At 36.6% G+C, this 19,149-nt stretch overlaps 1 protein-coding gene across 3 annotated transcripts in view; it reads right to left on the reverse strand.

Moving 5' to 3' along the window:
* ARHGAP21 (Rho GTPase activating protein 21) overlaps positions 1-19,149 on the reverse strand; it is a 94,245-nt gene that overhangs the window by 46,059 nt on the left and 29,037 nt on the right. For all 3 annotated transcript variants that reach the window (XR_001145938.1, XM_012731332.1, XM_012731331.1), the window contains exons 2-3: positions 11,028-11,207; positions 8,466-8,490 (exon numbers count right to left, since the gene is read on the reverse strand). Coding sequence is in view for 2 of the 3 variants with exons in the window: in XM_012731332.1 (XP_012586786.1) it covers positions 8,466-8,490; positions 11,028-11,207 (205 nt within the window). In the remaining variant the exon portion in view is untranslated. The remainder of the gene's footprint in view (positions 1-8,465; positions 8,491-11,027; positions 11,208-19,149) is intronic.

Below are 19,149 nucleotides of genomic sequence, written 5' to 3' on the forward strand. Positions count from 1 at the left end.
ACACAGACACACACACACACATACATACAGATATATATATATATACACACACACACTATATATATACTTATGAAATCTAGAGGTTTTCTAAATCTTCACATTTTCATTTCTATAGTGATGGACAGCACTTTAATTTTTTTCTCTCAAGTCTCCAATCTGTGACCCCAACAATTACCACAAGCTTTAGAGCCCAAATTCTGGACCTTATCAGTAGACTGGACCTGTCAGGTTTCAATCACATTATTATAAAGCAAATACATATTTTATGCTCAATTGTATATCCAAGTAACACCAATTAGAACAAAATTAGACCATGTTTTAACTTATGATAAACGTAGTTTCAATCTATGTTTTTTATATTGTGGAAAATGTCCAGCATATGCAAAAGTAGAGAAAACAGTAGAATGTATCTTACACAATTATAAAATATCTGTTAATCTTATTTCACTTATAGCCCCCCTTTTCCCTAAAATTTCAAAGAAAATCCCAGATAACCTGTTGACTCATTCAGAAATATTTTAAATACCTGAAAAAGTACTTTGCTTTTTCTTAAAGGAAAATTCTCACATGATTCTCCGTAGTCTATAAAATTACGCACGATGTGGATAATACACGCTGACAACACACCCAGTCCTGCTCTCAATTTTCTCAGTACCTACTTCACATCAATAAAAAGCAGTGCACTGGAATACAGAAATGATAGCAGCAAAAGTCATGAAGTCAATTAGAAAAATTTCACGAGTATAATCAGAATAAAACCCTAAATTAGGTTCCTGAACAAGTTAGCCATGCCCAACAGAATGTTCTGAGGATGCACTGAAAATCAATCAGGAGGACATAATCTCTAGCTCACGAACAGTGCCCGGCAAATAGTGTATACTCAATAAGTACTCACTTCTGACTGATTCAAATCATAGACCTAGAAAACCACAATAAGTAAAACCTCACAAAGACACCTTAGAGATGTGTTTCAGGGACAAAGCTATTGCACTACAGCTGATCTATAAAATACCCCCTAAGTGTTAACTGAAGGACAGCACTGCCACTTAGTGACAGTAATGTGAGTTTAATACCACTAGGTGTCAGACATGAGCTGCATCTGGCATTATAAATTACCTAAACCTAGCGAAGGATGTTTATTCATTCAACAAATATTTACTGAGTTCTTACAATGTGCCAGGGGAACAAAACAGCCCTGGGATCTGGAGTATTTGAAGTATCTGTAGCATTGTCTTCGTTCTAAAGTTTTAGGAACTTAACAAATTACATATCACATCTAGAATCAGCCATTTTTACAGTTATGATAGATTTTAATTTATCTGTAAACTCAAAGAAAATTTTTACAGTGTTCTAACCACTAGCAACTATCATTTCAACTCTGGCCTTACCCATGTTCAAATCCCTTAACCAATTAATAAGCTAACTCTGTGATTTCATCAAGAGTTTCCATTCCCTTATTCCTCCCTGTTCTTTAAGAATTTTCAGTTTCTCTCCAGGAATCACTTTCATACTAAGATTAACCATGGATCAATATTTCAACAAAATTCTCCTGCAACTTCAACTTCCTTTCCCCTTGACCTCTGAAAGCATTCAACTTGCCAATCTCCAACTATGGAGAAACCCAACCATATGCCTGGCTCTCTTCCTGTTCTTGGCTTGCTAATTCAGCTGCATAAAACTGCATAACTCACTGATTTATAGTTTCCAAGTTCAGCTAAGTTCTTGACACTGCTCACTAAATATTTCAATTCCATTCCCTCAGGGTTGCTGTTTTCAAACTTCTAATAACCTTCTTGAACTTGGCTATTCCATTCTGATTTCCTCACACTATTTGAAAGCTTTGTACTAACTCACTGTATCCAAATTGCTGTACCCTAATTTTAAATCTGTTCACATCCCTACTTTCTCCAAACCTATCTGAGTGTTTGCCAGCCTTCTTCAGCAACTTGCTCCCCTAAATCTCTCTTGTTAAATGTAAGAACTTGTTGATCTTTATTCTCCCCTCCAGATCTCACACATCTTTCTCAACCTAAAAATATAACAAAAAAACTTCTCTTGATCGTCCTACATGGCTAGCATTCATTTTATTTTCTAACACTTCACTGTCACACTTCTCACAAGATCAGTCTATACTCACTCAATACTGATTGCTTTTAATTCAAGGTTTCTCAGACATTGACAAGTATCTATCTGTGGGGGCAAAATGCCACCCTACTCCCTTCCACTCTGGTCCTCTGTGGTTTCACTGGTTTACTTTTTGTACCAAATCACTGGTACCTGCTTTCCTCACTCCTCTGTCCAGTGTCTCGAAACTGTTCTCAGAAACTCTACTAACTTGCTCCTTACCAGATCTGACCCACACGTGTCTTTCTGGTCCCCGTCCTAACGATTTCTCTCCCGGTTTGATAGCCTTGCCCTAGCTACTAGGTATCACTCCTCCTCCTCCCCCTCGAAATTATTACCTCTGAATGAGCAAGACACCTGGTTTCTTGCCTTCCAAAACTCATTTTCTGACTCCCTCCTGATTCTCTGGCCAACTCATAGATGTTGCTGTCCTGAGGTCCTACCCTGGTCCTTTTGTCTTCATGCTCTCTGTTTTCATACCCCCTAGGAATTAGTTACAACACCTACAATGATGACTTCCAGATCTCTTCAGCTCTCATCTTCCTCCGTGAACTACACACCCGAATTTTCAAGTAGCATAGTGTACAGGCATTGGAAATGCAAATTATTCCAAACTAAACTCACTTCCTCAGAGGAAAGGAGTTGATATGCTTCCCCACACATATCCCTCAGCTAGTGACAGCTCCATCTACCCACTGACTCATACCAGAAAAGCGAAGCATAATCCTCCACAAGGCATTGTTAGCTGGTGACATACAATCCTTCCCCTGGTTCTACCACCAAATTTGGGGAAATCTAACTTCTAAATATCTCTGAACTCTGTTCTGAAATATTCTTCCTGAGGAAATCCTACTCCTATGTTAACATTACAAAGGACAGCACCTGACAATCCTGCCCCAGTGGCTACATAATTTTCTGTGCCGGGATTCTGCAATAACTGTACATACCTCTATTTCTGCACTTAGGTAACTATTTCCATCACCTACTAAAGTAAGAATATCTCGAAGCCAGAATCTATACCACATATGCTGTAGGAACTGTCCTTGGCTTTAAGAAACAAGCACTAAAGAAAGTAAAGCTCCTGTTCTGCATTCCAATCTAGGCGTATGAAAGACTGTGGTAGGTGCTGTGAGCAGAGGGAGTGCCTGAGGAGAGGGAGAGGGTAAGCAAGGCTGTGACAGGATCTGTAGGCAATGGTATGGAAGACTTCATAACAGGTGACATTTGGAACAACTGTCTGAAAGAATTAAGGTCGGAGGCCACACTGCTTCCTTCCCAGCAATTAATCTACAGACACTCCTAACTAATGACTCAAAAAGTATTTACTCAGTGAATAAACAACAGGAAATACATTTCTAACAGTCAATGTATTTAGTATTCATGTGTAAGTATCTCTATTCTGGTTTTTTGCCAAAGATGAGAAGTTATCTGTTAAACTTCAAAAGCACTGTATACAACTATTACAAATGAAGTTTTTATTAAATGGATCTATGAATTATATATTTTGAATGTGGATTAACTGGAGAACAAACTATCAGGGAAAAGGTGTGACTATATCACCAGGCAGTTTTTATGACTGAGGTCTGAAGTTATGGAGCTACTAGGAAAAGACAGCTCAAAATCAACTTATTATTTAAGAACGACATTATTTATAGGTAAGTTATTTCTAGAGGACCATCTACACAGTTAATATTTCAGTCACAGACTTACCTTGGCCTTTCCACCTCACAGCCCTATCTATTCAGTACTTCTAATTAGCTCTGTGAAATTCTTGATTTCAAATTTCTTACAGGATTTAGAATATTTCTTGATTGCCAACTTTTTCTTGACTTAAGTTTTCTTACTACTTTAAGTGTGGCTCTTAAAGAAAATCAACTTCTAAAAATTGGCTACTTGATAATACCTATTTAAATACATTTAAACTTTTTTTCATTTTAGAAAATTGTAAATATGGTTTCTTAAGACATTTAAAGTGGAGGATTTTGTAATCTCCCATCTAATTAGATCACCTTACCCATTTATTTAAAAAAGTCCAAGATTATCATGTGTATACATCTATATGTCATTATTGTTTCAGTATGCATATTTAGCAGCTATCTGAAATAAAACATAAATTTCAAAAATGTCACTGACCAGATGTGTTAAATGGGCAGGTGGAAGAACGGTGAAAGCAAAATAGAAAGGCAGAGGGTAACTCTTCTTTGAGAGTAGAGGTACAGATACTAATATGCTAAATCTTACAGTTTTGGAAACAACGCTGAGCTATGGTAGCAGAAGCTTCCTTTACATAGGACATTCACTCAAAACAGCTCCAAGCTCCTATTATGTACCAAGTATTTACTAGGCACCGGAAATCCAGCAGTTTTCATCTTTAATGATCTTTGTTCATAAAGTAAAACAAACAAAAACATATTTTTTTGCATAAACATATTAAAAAGTCTGGGTATGCAGAACATTTTGTGCATATTCTAATGACCAGTTTTTAGTGATAATCACCCTTTTCTCTTATTTTTTATTTCCCCATATCAGATTTGTATTGCTGCCACCACCTCCCAGGAACAGATCTATTAGGAGACAGAAAGTCTCTACTTGTTTACTGCAGAGCAAAGAACATTCATTCAGACTAAGTGTCTGTAAAACATGAATAGGGAGTTTCCAGGAAAGAAGGAGGGAGACAGTCTATCTGCAACTTTCACTAATTGTAAATGTTCAAATAATCTTTAATAATCTCATGTTTCACAAAATATCCCTTCAACCTCTAAATGCAGCTCTCAATTCACTCCCCCAAAGCATCTCTTTTAATCTTTTCAAAATATATGTAATTCCATATATACACATACATTACATCGCATGTCATATATAGATTTTTATCTAAACATACTATAACATAGGCTGATATGACACCTGGTGTAGTTTAATTCCTCAATTATATGCTAATTTCCATCACCCTCCCTCCAAAAAACAATAAAAACCCAGCAGTTCTCCTCCTAGTATAGGAGTAGAGTAGGGAAAACCTTGTCCAGGTACTGTCATATCTGTTCATAATCCTCTTCTTTGGAAGGAAAAGTAAGACTATCTGGGACCTCATAAACATCTCTGATAGACTCTGCTTCACAGGAGATAAGATGCTTGTATTTGTACTTCTCTTGCCTTAAAGAAAAGTACCATCTGGGCTTATTTTAATTCCTCAATTCACCTTTTAAATTATTGATTTTAATTTTTTTGGTAAACTTCACTTATAATTATTTTCCCTTCAATCTGCTATAGTTGCTGAGGTTAAATTTCATTATGCTTTAATTATTTACATTATTAGTTGATTTCATTCTTTTACTACTTTCTATTCTGGCTATTATTGGTAATACCAATATATTAACTCTCCAGCTTCTTAAAATATAACTTCTATCTTAGTTATAGTCATTCTGTCATCAGTAACATGCAATGGCCAGATAGCTTAATCACAAAGTATTGCAGTAACTCAAGCTAAATTCAGTTGTAAGGGATAATAGAAAAGCTCACTGGACATATAATCTTGAACACCCAGTCCCTGAAATCGACTGTCATGGAACAAGTGAACTCTCATGGGCCTATACTGTTGGATCACAGTGTTCTGGTGTCCATCATCATAGTCCCAGGGTTTCTTACCACTGTGCTGAGGGACGGCCTTTGCACTGTTGGGCTTTCAGCATCACCTGTGAACTCTACCTGCTAGACATCACTAGGGTATCCACTACCCCCAACTGTGACAACCAAAATGTCTTGAGACATTGTCATGTGTCCCTGAGCACAAAACCTGAGCACCAGGTAGAGAAGGTCTTTACAACGAATTTGAACTGGGCTTCTGAAATCAGTTTGCATTGAGGGGTCTGTTGAAAAACAGTCATATAAGGAAATGATGTTAGCACATTATCTATATTACTTTGTTTTCTACTGTGAGGGCTGCCCATAAGAGACAATTTCCTAAGAGTTTAGTATAAACCAGATGTGATTCTTATGGATAAAAATCATTTTTCTTATGGATAAGAATTTGTTTTTCTTTGGCCAGTGGGAAAGCTCAAAAGTGAATTTATAGCCTATCTTTCACAACAATGGAAGATCTACAGCACATGATTATGGGTACTAAACCTGAATGCCAGTTTAATCCATTTTATTTATGCTGTGAATCTTACTTTTTATCTTACTAAATTACATTTCTGCATGTGAGCACAAATCCTGTTTTGAAAGAGATAGGTATGAATTAATAAGTATCTAGGCACAATATTCCCCAATAGTTCACATCCCTTAATCTCACATTTTCATGCCTCTCCAACTCTCATTCTGTTGGATCTAGATCTTCTGGTTTTAACTTACAAATAAGTCATTCAGTCAAAGCATATAGCTAAATCTCTTCATTCAGTGGCCTATATCAGACACATAATCACTTGCACAACAGCTTATGTCTGTCTACATTTACTAGAAGTGTGTTTCTGCCAGCTGAGACTAGAAGGTGAAGGCCATCGAGTTCTCGATGGCATGTGCCTGGGAGGCTGCCCAGACAGGGGCACATGCCCCTCCAGGCTGATGGGAAGACAGAGGACCCACACCCTCCCTTCTCTTGCTGAGGCTGGCATTGTAAGTGTTGCTTCTGCCCATTAACACCTATTTCTAGTCCTTGCAAGTAACAACTGGAGTCCATCCAGAACCCTGGTGGGGGACAGATGGCGACACGGGAGTGGTCCATCTTGCATAACAGTGAAACCATGGCAGGTCCCATGTGGCCCACTCTCTCGGATTACTTCTGATAATCCTGAAAGAAACAACTTTCCTCCCATTTTAACCCTCAATATAATCATTCCAAGATCCCTAACCAGGTATCAATATTAAGGGATTTATCAACAGGCAAGTGTATAAACAATCTCTGGTATGTCCATACAAGAGAAACTACACATCAAAAAAAGGAAGTTCCATTAGTGCCTATACATACAATCTTGTAAATCTCAGAAACGTTATGCCTACAGAAAGACACAAGAATATATGCTGTATTGCTCCATTTATAAGAAATTCTGTGAGAGGCAAAATTAATCTATAATGACAGAAAGCAAAGCAGTGGTAGCAGAGTTGGCAGACTGGTGATGGGAGAGGATTGCAAAGCACCTTTACAGATTGAGAGAAAGTTCTTTTCAATATTATATCTTCACTGGAGCTACGTTACACATTCATCAAAATAAAACTTTAACTATACTTAAAATAGGTTCAAATGTGTATTCTTGCCAAGAATGCATAACTTCAAACTAACGATGAGAAAACATCAGACAAATCAAACCTGAAGACTAGTCGACAAAATAAATGGCCCAGTATTCTTCAAAAGTTTTAAGGTCATGGCACAGATCTGAGGCCTCAGGCAGGGAAGGAGCAGGTAAAGGCATCGGACAGGGGAGAGAAGAGCACCAAGGCCAGTGGTTGTGGTCACGGGTGCCTTGGTGCAGGGAGGACTAGCGGGACTACAGTTGAGGCGAGAAAGCAAACACTGTCCAGAAATGAACAACGATGTAAGCAACTAAACCAATAAGTTTAATTATTAAAAAAAAGTTTTAAGACCAGGAGACTGAAGCACCATCACAGGCCAGAGCAGCCTGAAAAGTGGAAACCTGGACCAGGGGAAGGACACCAGTAGAAAAACTGGTCAAATCTAGATGGGGCCTGCAGTTAGACTGCAGTGCCAGACCAATGCTAGCGTCTTAGTTTCAGCCACTGCCATTGTAACACGGATGAAGTTGAACACAGCATTACTTTTTCAACTTTTTTTTAAATCTACAATTATAAGTTTTTTAAATGGGTGCATTTTATTTTGTGTTAACTTTAACCCATTCAGCTCATATAAATTCAAGACAAAAATAAATGGGGTTATTAAGAGCCCTACCTAGAACAGTCTCCTTTTAAGTTTATTAACATAATATTTATATCAAGAATATGACTAAGAAGAGCCAAAATACTTGACTCTTCAATATTTCAGTTAATAAATCAAGTAAATATAAAAGTCCTTATCTAAGAGAATCACATTCAAAAGATAAGTAATGACTAAAAACCTTAGCTGGTTCCTAACATTTCCCACATTAGTACTAATATATAGAGAATAATAAATCATCACATGGTCAAATCATGATGAGATAATAGAACCCATAAAAATGTGAAGTCTAGAATAAAAGTATTTAATTTCTATAACTCCCACATCTATTTATAAATCTCACAGCATTTATATATTTGGGCTTCAAAACTACATCAACTCATTTAACATTCCTTAAAGAACACAGGCAAGGATGTAAAAAAAAACCTCAGAAAAAAAACTATAAAACTTTTATACATACCTCCTCTATTGCCATTTTCTTCATCCTGTAAAATAAAAAAAAAAAAATCCAACTATGTATACATATTTATAAGTCAAGTAAAATCACAGCAAGGCTCACTTCAATTCAAACTGTTCACCTCAAAATGTGTGAATTACCATCTTATTATCAGTTCCTTTTGCCAGAAGGATGGGGCTGGCATAAGTAAAGAAGGAAAGGTGGTGGAAGAAGCTGACGTAGAGGGAGATAGGACTAATGCAATCTCCACTGACTGTCCAATAGTTTAAGAAAATGTGCCTTTAGGGTTTTTACAGGGCCCAGATCTGTCCTTTTAAGTTATGTCCAAATTGCTACATATTTATTTCTTGAATTTGAGGTTTGTTTATCTTTTTGTTGCATTCATTACTACTGAACTATTTTGCTGCCAAGTTTCTTTATCTCAAGCTAGAAAATTAGAAAGGCAACTTGGCAAGTTATTATATTAATAAAATACACAAGTTTGAAAATCTAATACACAAATGTACATTTATTGAGGCTCTATCATATGAAAATTACAATGTACTCTAGAAAAAAAACCACATCTAGTGAAAGGCTGATAATTTATTATACAACTTTACCTTTATTACAGTTGCCCAAATATACATCTGCATGCAACATGCATTCATACATACAGACATATGTGTGTGTGTGTTTTTTGGCTATAAACTCAGTTCTGAGGCTGCTAAGTTTGCCATTAAGTGATATATTAAAGACATTGTTGTATTAATTGCACATGTTCCATAAAGTACATAATATTGAATATTTTTATAACTTCTTTGAATTGAGTGACAAAATTTCATATATTTTCCAAGTTAAATTTACAAGACTGAGATTACTTATAAGAACATCTGTGTTAAATAACTGTATTGATGGCTACAGCTTACTTAGCAATTACTGTATGTCAAGTTCTATGCTGCTTTACATGGATGTTATCGTTTAATACACACAGAACCTGTATAGGTGTTGTCAGGTGACTTACCCAAGATCACAGAGCAAATAAGAAGCAGAGATGGGTTCAAGCCCAGCTTTCTGGATTCCAGTGACCATACTGATCAGTTACATTATGCTAATAAATTCCAAAAAATATTCTCTAACAGTGATAATAAAGTCCTTTTGGTCTGTGTTTGGTAGCATTATCTTATAAAAAGTGCACTACATATATGCTCATCATGACCCAAAGCTCTTCTCCAAAACAAAACAAAAATAAAGAAATTGCAGTCTTGTGCTGCAATTAAAATGAGGGACTCTTAAATTGTCGAGTGTTCTCATACATGACCTAACACATAGTAATACCATTTAAAAAAAAAAGTTTTATGTATTTATGTATACAGAACTGGGGTACAGACCAGAGGTTTAGGGTCAGTAAGAGGATTCACCAGAGACAGAGTGGGAAGCAGAACAGGCTGACTGACAAAGTACACTGCTGAGGGGAGCAGTGGGCAGGTTAGGAGAGGTCTGCCGCGCCATGTGGGTCACCTTGGGATGGGTATGGAACTTATGTTGAAGTGGCTTTAGCTTCTTAGTGCTGTGCTTTAACCCACTGCACCCCAAGAGAGAGCCCAGCAATACCATTTTACCTAGGGAATACAGCTCATTTAGCTATAGACAACTTAGGAAAGCTAAACTGGTCAATTTCAATTGCAAAGGTAGCAATTATTTATAATTCTTAAAGATATGATAAAAAGAGTGTAATCTCCAGGAGCAGTTTTAAAAGACAGTCTTAGATTTATATTTATATTATCAGAAAGGACTTTCTAATCTTCTAATTCAATTCTCACAAATAAAATGAAAATCTAGAAGCCAAAAGATGTTAAAAGGGTTGGCCCAGTTCTCACAGCTCCTGTGAATATCATTATTTCCAGGACACTGTTTATAACAGCTCAGTATCAGGCACTTGTGTGGCCAACCTCAGATCCAGGCACACTACTTACTCATGTGACTCAGTGAAGTTTCCACATCTATTATATAGGACCAATAATGAAGTGAGGTAATGCTCATAAACTAAAGGACCCGAACAAGCACTCAGTGTGTCAGCTGCCACTCATCATAATCACTCCGTACTGCCTCCTAGGAGACCAGGTTACTAGACCTGAAGCACATGAAAGTCGTTCACTCTGGTGAGAAAGTCCATGTTTAGTTTCCAATTTGCCATCATATTACATGCCTGAAAGTTAAGTATTATTCTAATCTTGTAATTTTTTTCTAGTGTCAGAATATTTAACCAATGATTTTCTCTGTATACTCTTCCCAGAAAACCTGCCCCCTTTATAGACAGTAGGAAAATAGTTATTAGAAAAAGTAAATTTTGGAATTAGAAGTCCTGAAAAAATAGATGGGCTATTTTATTGGAGTTTATAACAAAAAACATTAACATTTTTGCTGTAGAAGGAAGAAAAATACCTAACAGAATATAGTAACGATGTACGTGTTAATATAAATCTTCTTTCAAGACAGAAAGAAGGTGGAAGAGAGGGTTAGAGGAAGACAAAAAGGAAATGGATTCATCTTGTGCTTGTTTTCAGATATTTTAATCATTTCTCTTACCTTAAATGAAAATTGAATCGCAGATTCTGGAGGATAAACAATAAAATGCCGTAATGTAAAACCAAAGCCTTGTGATGTTCGTTTCAACATTACTGTTTTGGGACCTGGCCAGGAAAATGTTTCATCTTCGGATGGTGATACAGTTTCACTTTGTTCTTTTCCATCTTTACTTTTTGCTACCTAAAATGAAAAGATATTTTAAAAGTTAATTATATAACACAGTATACGTCCTCATTTAGAAAAAAAAGATGGGCAAAATACAATTCCTGAATTCATATAGGAACTTACTAGAGAAAAGAACCATCTTCTGATGCATGAACTATGTGTCCTACAAAAGATCCCACAGATCATCAAAAACTAACATTTTTCTAGAAATGAAATCTATATAAAGCTAGACAGAAGTGAGAAATAACTCTTGGAAATCATAAATAAAATGGCTAAAATTTTAAAAGCAATAGAGGAATGAAATACAAAAAAAAAAAAAAAAAAAAAAAAAAAAACAACCCAACTTCACTGGGAGCAAAGTTAAAGGCTACACACAGAAACTGTAAAAGCTATAAAACTCTTACTAAGTAAAACTAGAACTGTGATCAAATAGTCTAGTAGAAACAAAAGATATTTAAAAATATTACATAAAGGACTTCAGGTCCTGAACATAATTTTCAGTATGCACACAGATGATCCTTGTAGTATCTTGGCCTTCCAGTTCTTTGATCTCTTCCCCTCCAGTGTTTACTTTCATCTGGTCATGACTGAAAACCATTGGCAACCCTCAAATCAAGTATCCCAGTCTTTCTGTCTCATACCCCAAACCATAAATTCTTCATTCTGGGGCTGACACTGCCACATGTCCCTGCCCCTCATTACCCCATGCCTCCTCCCTTTTAAGCCAGCTTCAGTGCAATCCTTTGGGTTTCTTTCTTTCCTCAAAGCCTCCGGAGAAAACCTAACCTCAGCTGAATGCATCAACACTGTGCTGTGGGTCAAATACGGGTGAAAAATCCCCAACTAAGTTGATGGTTACCACTTTAAGTTCATGATCACTAACCTCAAGAGACCCGTTAGCATTACCTTTCTCTCCAGTGTCTCCCGCCTCACTTGCAGCTGATGGCCCTGCTTTCAACTACACTGAAGGCAACAACCACTAATCCTGCTTTCTTCTATACTAAAAGCAGTTAAGATGAGAACTCAGTTGCCTGCCATATCTTCCTGCCACCAGCAACTGTGGCCAAGTTCTGTCTCTCCTCCTGTTACTGCTGAAATGTCCATTCTTCGGAGGCCCATTCCCTCTCACTCTTCCATCCATTCATCCATTCTTTCCCTCCCTCTTTTACACCATCTGTCCTCTCTTTACTATATAATTTCCACAGGTTTAAGTTCTTTAACTTTATTTTAAAAGATTTATTTATACATACAGAATGGGGGTATAGGCCAGAGGTGCAGGAGTGAAAAGATTCACCAGAGACAGAGTGGGGAGCAGAACAAGAGGACTGACTGGAATACACTGCTGAGGGGAGCAGCAGGCAGGTCAGGAGAGTTCTGCCACACCATGTGGGTCACCTCCCTTGTCAGGGATTGAACTTGTGCTGTAGTGGCTGCGATAACATCTTAGTGCTTAAACCCATTGTGATACCAGGGAGGGCCCCTAAGTTCTTTAATTTTAAAACAACAAACTCCTCCTGAAAGAAAACTACAAATAAAAGAAATGCAAGATATTCTCAATCCTAAACATCTTTATTATATAGTCAATATTTAAATTGTTACTAGAGAACTAGTCATTAACTTCATTTTCTTTTTTTTTTTAAAGACAGACAGTAACATTCCCAGCTAAACTGCTATATGAATGAGTTCTGTTCAGTGGAATATGATAGTACCAAGTGACACACAAAAATCAGCAGTACTAACATACTATAAGCAATTGGAAATTTAAAATATTTTAAATAGCATTTAAAATATGAAATACTTAAGGCAAATCTGACCAAAAACCTGTAAGACCTATAAACTGAAACACAAATACTGCTGAAATTTAGAGACTATCTGAATAAATGGAAAGATTCTATATTCTGAGAAGATTCAGATTATGTCTCCCCAAATTGATCAACTCATATATTCAATGAAACACCAGTCAAAATTGCAGCATTTTGCATAGAAGTTAGCTAGTTCTTGTTCTAAAATTAGCCAGCTTTCCAAAACACATGGACTTCTCTCTAGAATGCTACATTTCCTTGTGGGAAAGACTAGAAGGTTACACTTCTTTCCACACTAAAGAGATGAAAAGAAATATACATATGTGCCTCCTTCACTCTGCCTAGAGTGTTTTGATGGTTTCTTCTAACAAAAGCAAACTGCAGGCACAGAGGGAGTGACACTGCAGGCACAGGTTTCTTCTTGGGGAGACCCCTAACTTGTACCTCCACACACAGCTCATCGCCCCAACACAAGTCCCTATTCATGTACCAACAGCATAAGAATACAAGACCCCAAGAAACGATAGAATAATAGCAGTTAAATTCCTGTGGGCTAAGAACTGTCATTTGATTCTCTTAAAAGGTTTCATAACAAGGTCACTGGAGTGAATAACAACTCAAGGTTCAAAGAAAGCAAAATAAAGGACAAAAATGAACTCCATAAATATGAAATATACAACCTAGACAAAGCAATCTGAAAGTGAGTGAAAATACAAGGGGAAAAACACTAATCATCTTAAAACCGCACAGAAGTGCACGCAAATTGCCACGAGGGAACTTTTGGGGATCATGGGAAAGATCTAAAAGTAGATTGCGCAAAAGTTTCACAAGTATACACATTTACTATAAATCACGGAAACTGTCCACTTTTCCGTGGGTAAATTTTATAGTACATAAACTATTGTTCAGTAAAGAGAATTAAAAAAAAAAAATCCACACAGGTAAAAAGTACAAAGTCTAAAAGCTAACCAGAGGTGACTGTCATAAAAAGTAAACACAAGAGGTATGAAAGAATGCCTATATCCACAGTGAGCATATGATCCCTAAACTATCTCTGGTAATTACTTGCACTTACAGTAGAATGGAGGCAGTGTCTAGTAATGCTGTGGAAACCATTCATGATAAGGCCTGAGAGAGCGTTTCTGTATAAATAAGATTATGAACCCTGCTCCTATGGATTCTTTGAAAATATACGTATTTTCAACTTTACCACTGGTAATACTTAGTAGTGCTGGAGCTTAAACTCAGGTTTTCTTTCTTATTTTAGAGCCAGATTTCTTCATGATGGCTCAACACCTTTTCAAGATGTCATTTGCTGAAAAAACACAACATAGGATTTTAATGTGTGCCCTTTGGATTTTCTTTTCATTTATGTAATTGAATTGTGGATCATAATTATGTCATCTGGCTTAAGCTTTTCTCTTTATTACATGGGAGCAGGGTGTGCAGGGCAAAGGCATGGCTCTGCCAGCTGCAGACTTTGTACCTGTTCATGAGCATGGGCTCTGTACACGCGCAGTGGCAAGACAGGAGCAGTCTGTTGTGCCATGTGGTCACCTCTGGGGTGGGGAATCGAACTCATGTTGAAGTGGCTTTAGCTTATTAGTGCTGTGCTTTAACCTGCTGCACCACCAGGGAGGGCCAAATAAAGGTATTTTTATATGCCAAGTATGCCTAGCATACCTGACTTGCAGCTTCTGTTTATGCATTCTCTTTCTGAAGATTTTTTGGGTTTCTTTTTTTGGCCAACCTAGATTGGCAATAATTGGAACTCTTTGGTGTTGAATATCTCGATGTAAATTTCTGAGAATTCTGGTTTTCAGTGGTATTTGGTGAAAGCTGATGACCAAAGAAATTCTAACGCTCTCATAGCTTAAAGTTAAAAAGCTAGGTTACTTGAGTCCAAAATCTTTCAAAGAAACACTAAGACTTAGCTATTTACTCTAACTCAATATTTAAGTTTATTCTTTACATTCACTTATAATCACACTGGTTGACTATTACTATGGATCGTTTCTCCTACTTCTGTATGGTTACATTTATGGATTGCCTTGAGTTAGCTGGTATTTTCCCACATGGCTTCCTTCCCTATCTGAGGTTCTATTTTTACTTAGACACTAGTTTTTGTTCTTCTTTCTTTCTGATATCTTTTTTTCACAAACATTTCTAAAATATGGGTTCTTCATTCAGTTTTATAACGTTCTCCTCATAGAAGATAGTCATTTTAAAAAAAATTTTAAATCCATACTGGGGAAAAAAAGGTTGTAAAGGTTCTAGAGAAATGGTTTCAAAATAGTTTAGACTACCGTCATACTTTGAAAGGTTATCTCTCATTTACTTATGACATGTAATCTGGTTAACAAATCTCACAAATAACAAGATGGTGAAATGAGCAGGCTCTGCTCTTCATCCCCAATAACTCACTCACCTTCATTTCCTGGGCAGATTGAGTAGTTTTATTGGTAGCTATGATAGGCTTAGATTATACCTATTTACTGATTGCCTCCTTGTTACTAACAAAAAACGTTCCCACAATAACAAGGAAGTGTGTGTCTGTTTGATAAAATAAGAGAAATGACTTTCAAAATAATATCTGGAATGATAAGTTCTACATTTTGTCTGGCATTTGTATAGTCTTCCATATAATCTGAAAAAATTCCTCTCTATCACTCTGACTCCAGTAGCAAGAATGACTGAATCTAATTGGCATGTTTTCTGCACTCTTTTTTTCTTCAGTAGCTTCTGACACTGTTTCCTAATTGTGATATTAAAAAATATTTACTAAAGTAAGAGAGCCTGAGAATGTGACTGGCTGTTTGCTAGCCAGCGGAGGGACTGTATAGATAGAAAGTAGTCAGTCAGCTGTGTTTCACCAATCTTCACTGGTGTGAAAAACTTCCTTGTGAGTATACTGCATATTATTTATTCATTATCCTATGAAATGAAACAGGGCTTTTGCAGGTATTTTGCTATTACCAAAAAAAAAAAACCCACAAAAAAACAAACAAAAAAAAACTTGCTATGAACTTCTCATTGTAAGTAAAACATCCTTTATGCCATGTCATTTTAACTATTTACATAGAAACGACACAATTTCTTTAAAGTACTTTTCATGCTTACACAGTATTTAGATTTGCTTTAAGGTATTTACCTGTACAGAATATGCCTTTTTACTCCAATGCCAAGAGATGATGTGATATATAGTAAGTTTCCGGTGTGTGAGTCAGGAGCCTGCTGTGGACAATGGCCTGACAGCCACCACCGTGGCCTGCCTCACCATCCTTATGGGGGCAGCTGGTCCCATGTGAACAACTCAGTATTTTGCCCATGTGAACATACCACTCAATATTTTGTCTTTTAAGTTTCACTTCTACTACTTGAATGTTATCCTTGGAGATATGAAAGTATCACCTCTCATTTTTAAAAAAATGGCTGTGGCAATTGGTTATACAAAGAAACCAAATATAATTTTTATAAAGTATTTTGCTCATATTTTGCAGGACTGTGTCCTAAAGAACTTGAATATACTTTAATTGGGGAACTATTTCTACTTCCTGCACAGAAATTATCAGCCATAATTAAAAATGATAAATGAGGACAAAGTGGAATGAAAATCCAGGGAACATTTACTGAGCATGCCCCATGTTAACTGCTGTATTTAACCACTAGCACAACTTTGTGAGGGCTGTATTTGCATTTAAAAAAAAAGTGAAGTGAGTTTCTTTGAGTCAGAAAGCTTATTAACTCCAATTGCAGAGATCTTTTCTCCAAAATAGAGCTCAAGAACTCAATCCAATTTTTACACATATCTATGAAAATCTGATTTATTCTGGACTAAGTTTACTAGACAAAGAATATTTGCTATGCCTTAAAATACTAATGATTTCTATTCATTTTAAGAATGCATATTCTAAATACAGATCTCTCTCTCTCTCTCTCTCTCTCTCTCTCTCTCTATATATATATATATATATATATAGTAAAGAAGACCCAGTACCAGGTAATATGATAGGCTTATTTTCAGAAGTTACTTATTTTCTTATGTGAGTAAAATTTGTTCCTGACCCACTGGAGTCCCGTCTGAATAGACACATGAGACACTAGTGCATAGAGAGGTAGAGCATATACAGGTGTAGAAGGTCAGACCTACATCATGTGTTTTACCAAAGATCTAAAATAATCAGAGGCCCACTAAATGTACATGCAAAATTTTCCAAATCCAGTAAATTTTGGATTATCAATGACATTACCACCAGGGTTAGTAGCTCATTTGATTTTATTAGTCTGAACTATTAAAGCCTAAATTATTTAACAGAATTTTATACCTATCAGGGAGATAGTGCAATCCCACTTGGTCATTCACCATTTTATAGAATGCTGAGTCTCTGAGAGGTTCAGTAGCTTGCCAAAAGTGACACATTACTGGTGAACAAACCATACATAGGATCCAAACAGTAACAGAGTGGAGTAGAAAAAAATTCTTACTCCAGTGGGTCAGGAACAAATGAAAAAACAATTCATAAATAGTACTGGAATGGTGTTTCACATGTGCTACAACAACAAAAATACAGCTCTCTCTATATTTGACCTAGGGTAAAGGCACCCCCTCAAACATGAATTATTCATTTACTCACTCACTCTCATGAATGTACACTATCGGAGTCTGAGGGTCCCGGGAGAGTGAGGGCATCCTAATACCTGAGGTGAGCTGTGTCCTACAAGCAGTTGTGTGTGGGCCAATGAATAGGGAGAAGGTGGAAGCTTAAGGGAACAGATTAAACAGAATTACTGGATTTTAGAAATAGAATAGTCCCTTTCATCCCCTCTACCTTTTCCTTACCTTTGGTGAACAACAGCTTAAAAAGAAACTCAATATACGCGAAATATCAATACACAGAGTTGCTCTGTTTGGGGAGAGAGACAAGGGAATCTGGACACAAGGCTGCTGCTTCTGCTAGTTCTGCAGGAACTCAGTCTGTTAAGGAATTTAAAAATCAGATACCTGGGCCCTCCCTGGTGACGCAGCGGGTTAAAGCACAGCACTGAGAAGCTAAAGCCACTTCCGCATGAGTTCAATTCCCTCCTGCCCCGAAGGTGACCACATGGTGTGGCAGACCTCTCCTGACCAGCCCGCTGCTCCCCTCAGCAGTGTACTGCGTCGATCTGCCTGTTCTGCTCCCCACTCTGTCCCTGGTGAATCCTCTCACCCTCCACATCTCTGGCCTGTACCCCCGTTCTGTACGAATAAATCTTAAAAAAAAAAAAAATCAGATATCTAGTTCCACCCATTTATTTCAAAAATACTGAGAGAGATTGACACAGAGAGCATTGCTGAGGGTCTCTTTTAGCAAGTTACATGGCTTCAACTAAGGGTAAGGTCTCCTGTCTCCTGACCCTAGAACTTTCCGGTATGCATACTAACAGGTTTCAGCAATTTGTAGATAGTAGCTAAATAAATGAAAAAATATTTATTTATTAGATATATAAGTTTATTAAGACAAATAAGGAGGAAAATGTAAACAAATAGAAAAGAATTTAATTTATGGGCCATTTCCCCTCTAGAGGAAACTGATGTCCGTATTTTCATGCATACACCTCCTGGAATTTTTCCTAAGTACATAGCTACTTCAGAAAAGTGCCCTTCTAATCTGCTTATTTTAATTTAATGCTATTAATGTCTTCCATGTAAACATATATTATTTTAAGAGCTACATGGTATTTCTTTTATGAATAAATCATTTTATTTACTCATTTTTTTGGTTTGTCATTTAGGTATGTATTATTCATTAAGATTTTTTAATCAACTACTACTATTATCATTATTATACTATTGCTGTAACCACTCTTTAGACCAACATTATTAAAAAACTGTAAGTAATTACATAAGATAAACTAAAAATGGAGTTGCTGCCTTAGCTATCTTCTTAATTTTATATATGAAATTTCAAAGTGCCACCTATAACACAGGGAACCAAGTCCCAAAACTACCAACAGCAAGAAGGCTGATACACATGTATTCTAGTCAACCTTGGTAGTTATTTTTAAATCTTTGCAACTACACTAAGATGAAAAATGGTTCTGATTGTTTTTTCATTTCTAATGAAGCTATAAATCTGCATGCTGCATTTTGGTCTGAAAGATATGTAGCATCAAAT

This window comes from Condylura cristata, unplaced genomic scaffold (assembly GCF_000260355.1).
Source record: "Condylura cristata isolate star-nosed mole 26May11 unplaced genomic scaffold, ConCri1.0 scaffold00030, whole genome shotgun sequence".
Lineage (NCBI taxonomy): Eukaryota > Metazoa > Chordata > Mammalia > Eulipotyphla > Talpidae > Condylura > Condylura cristata.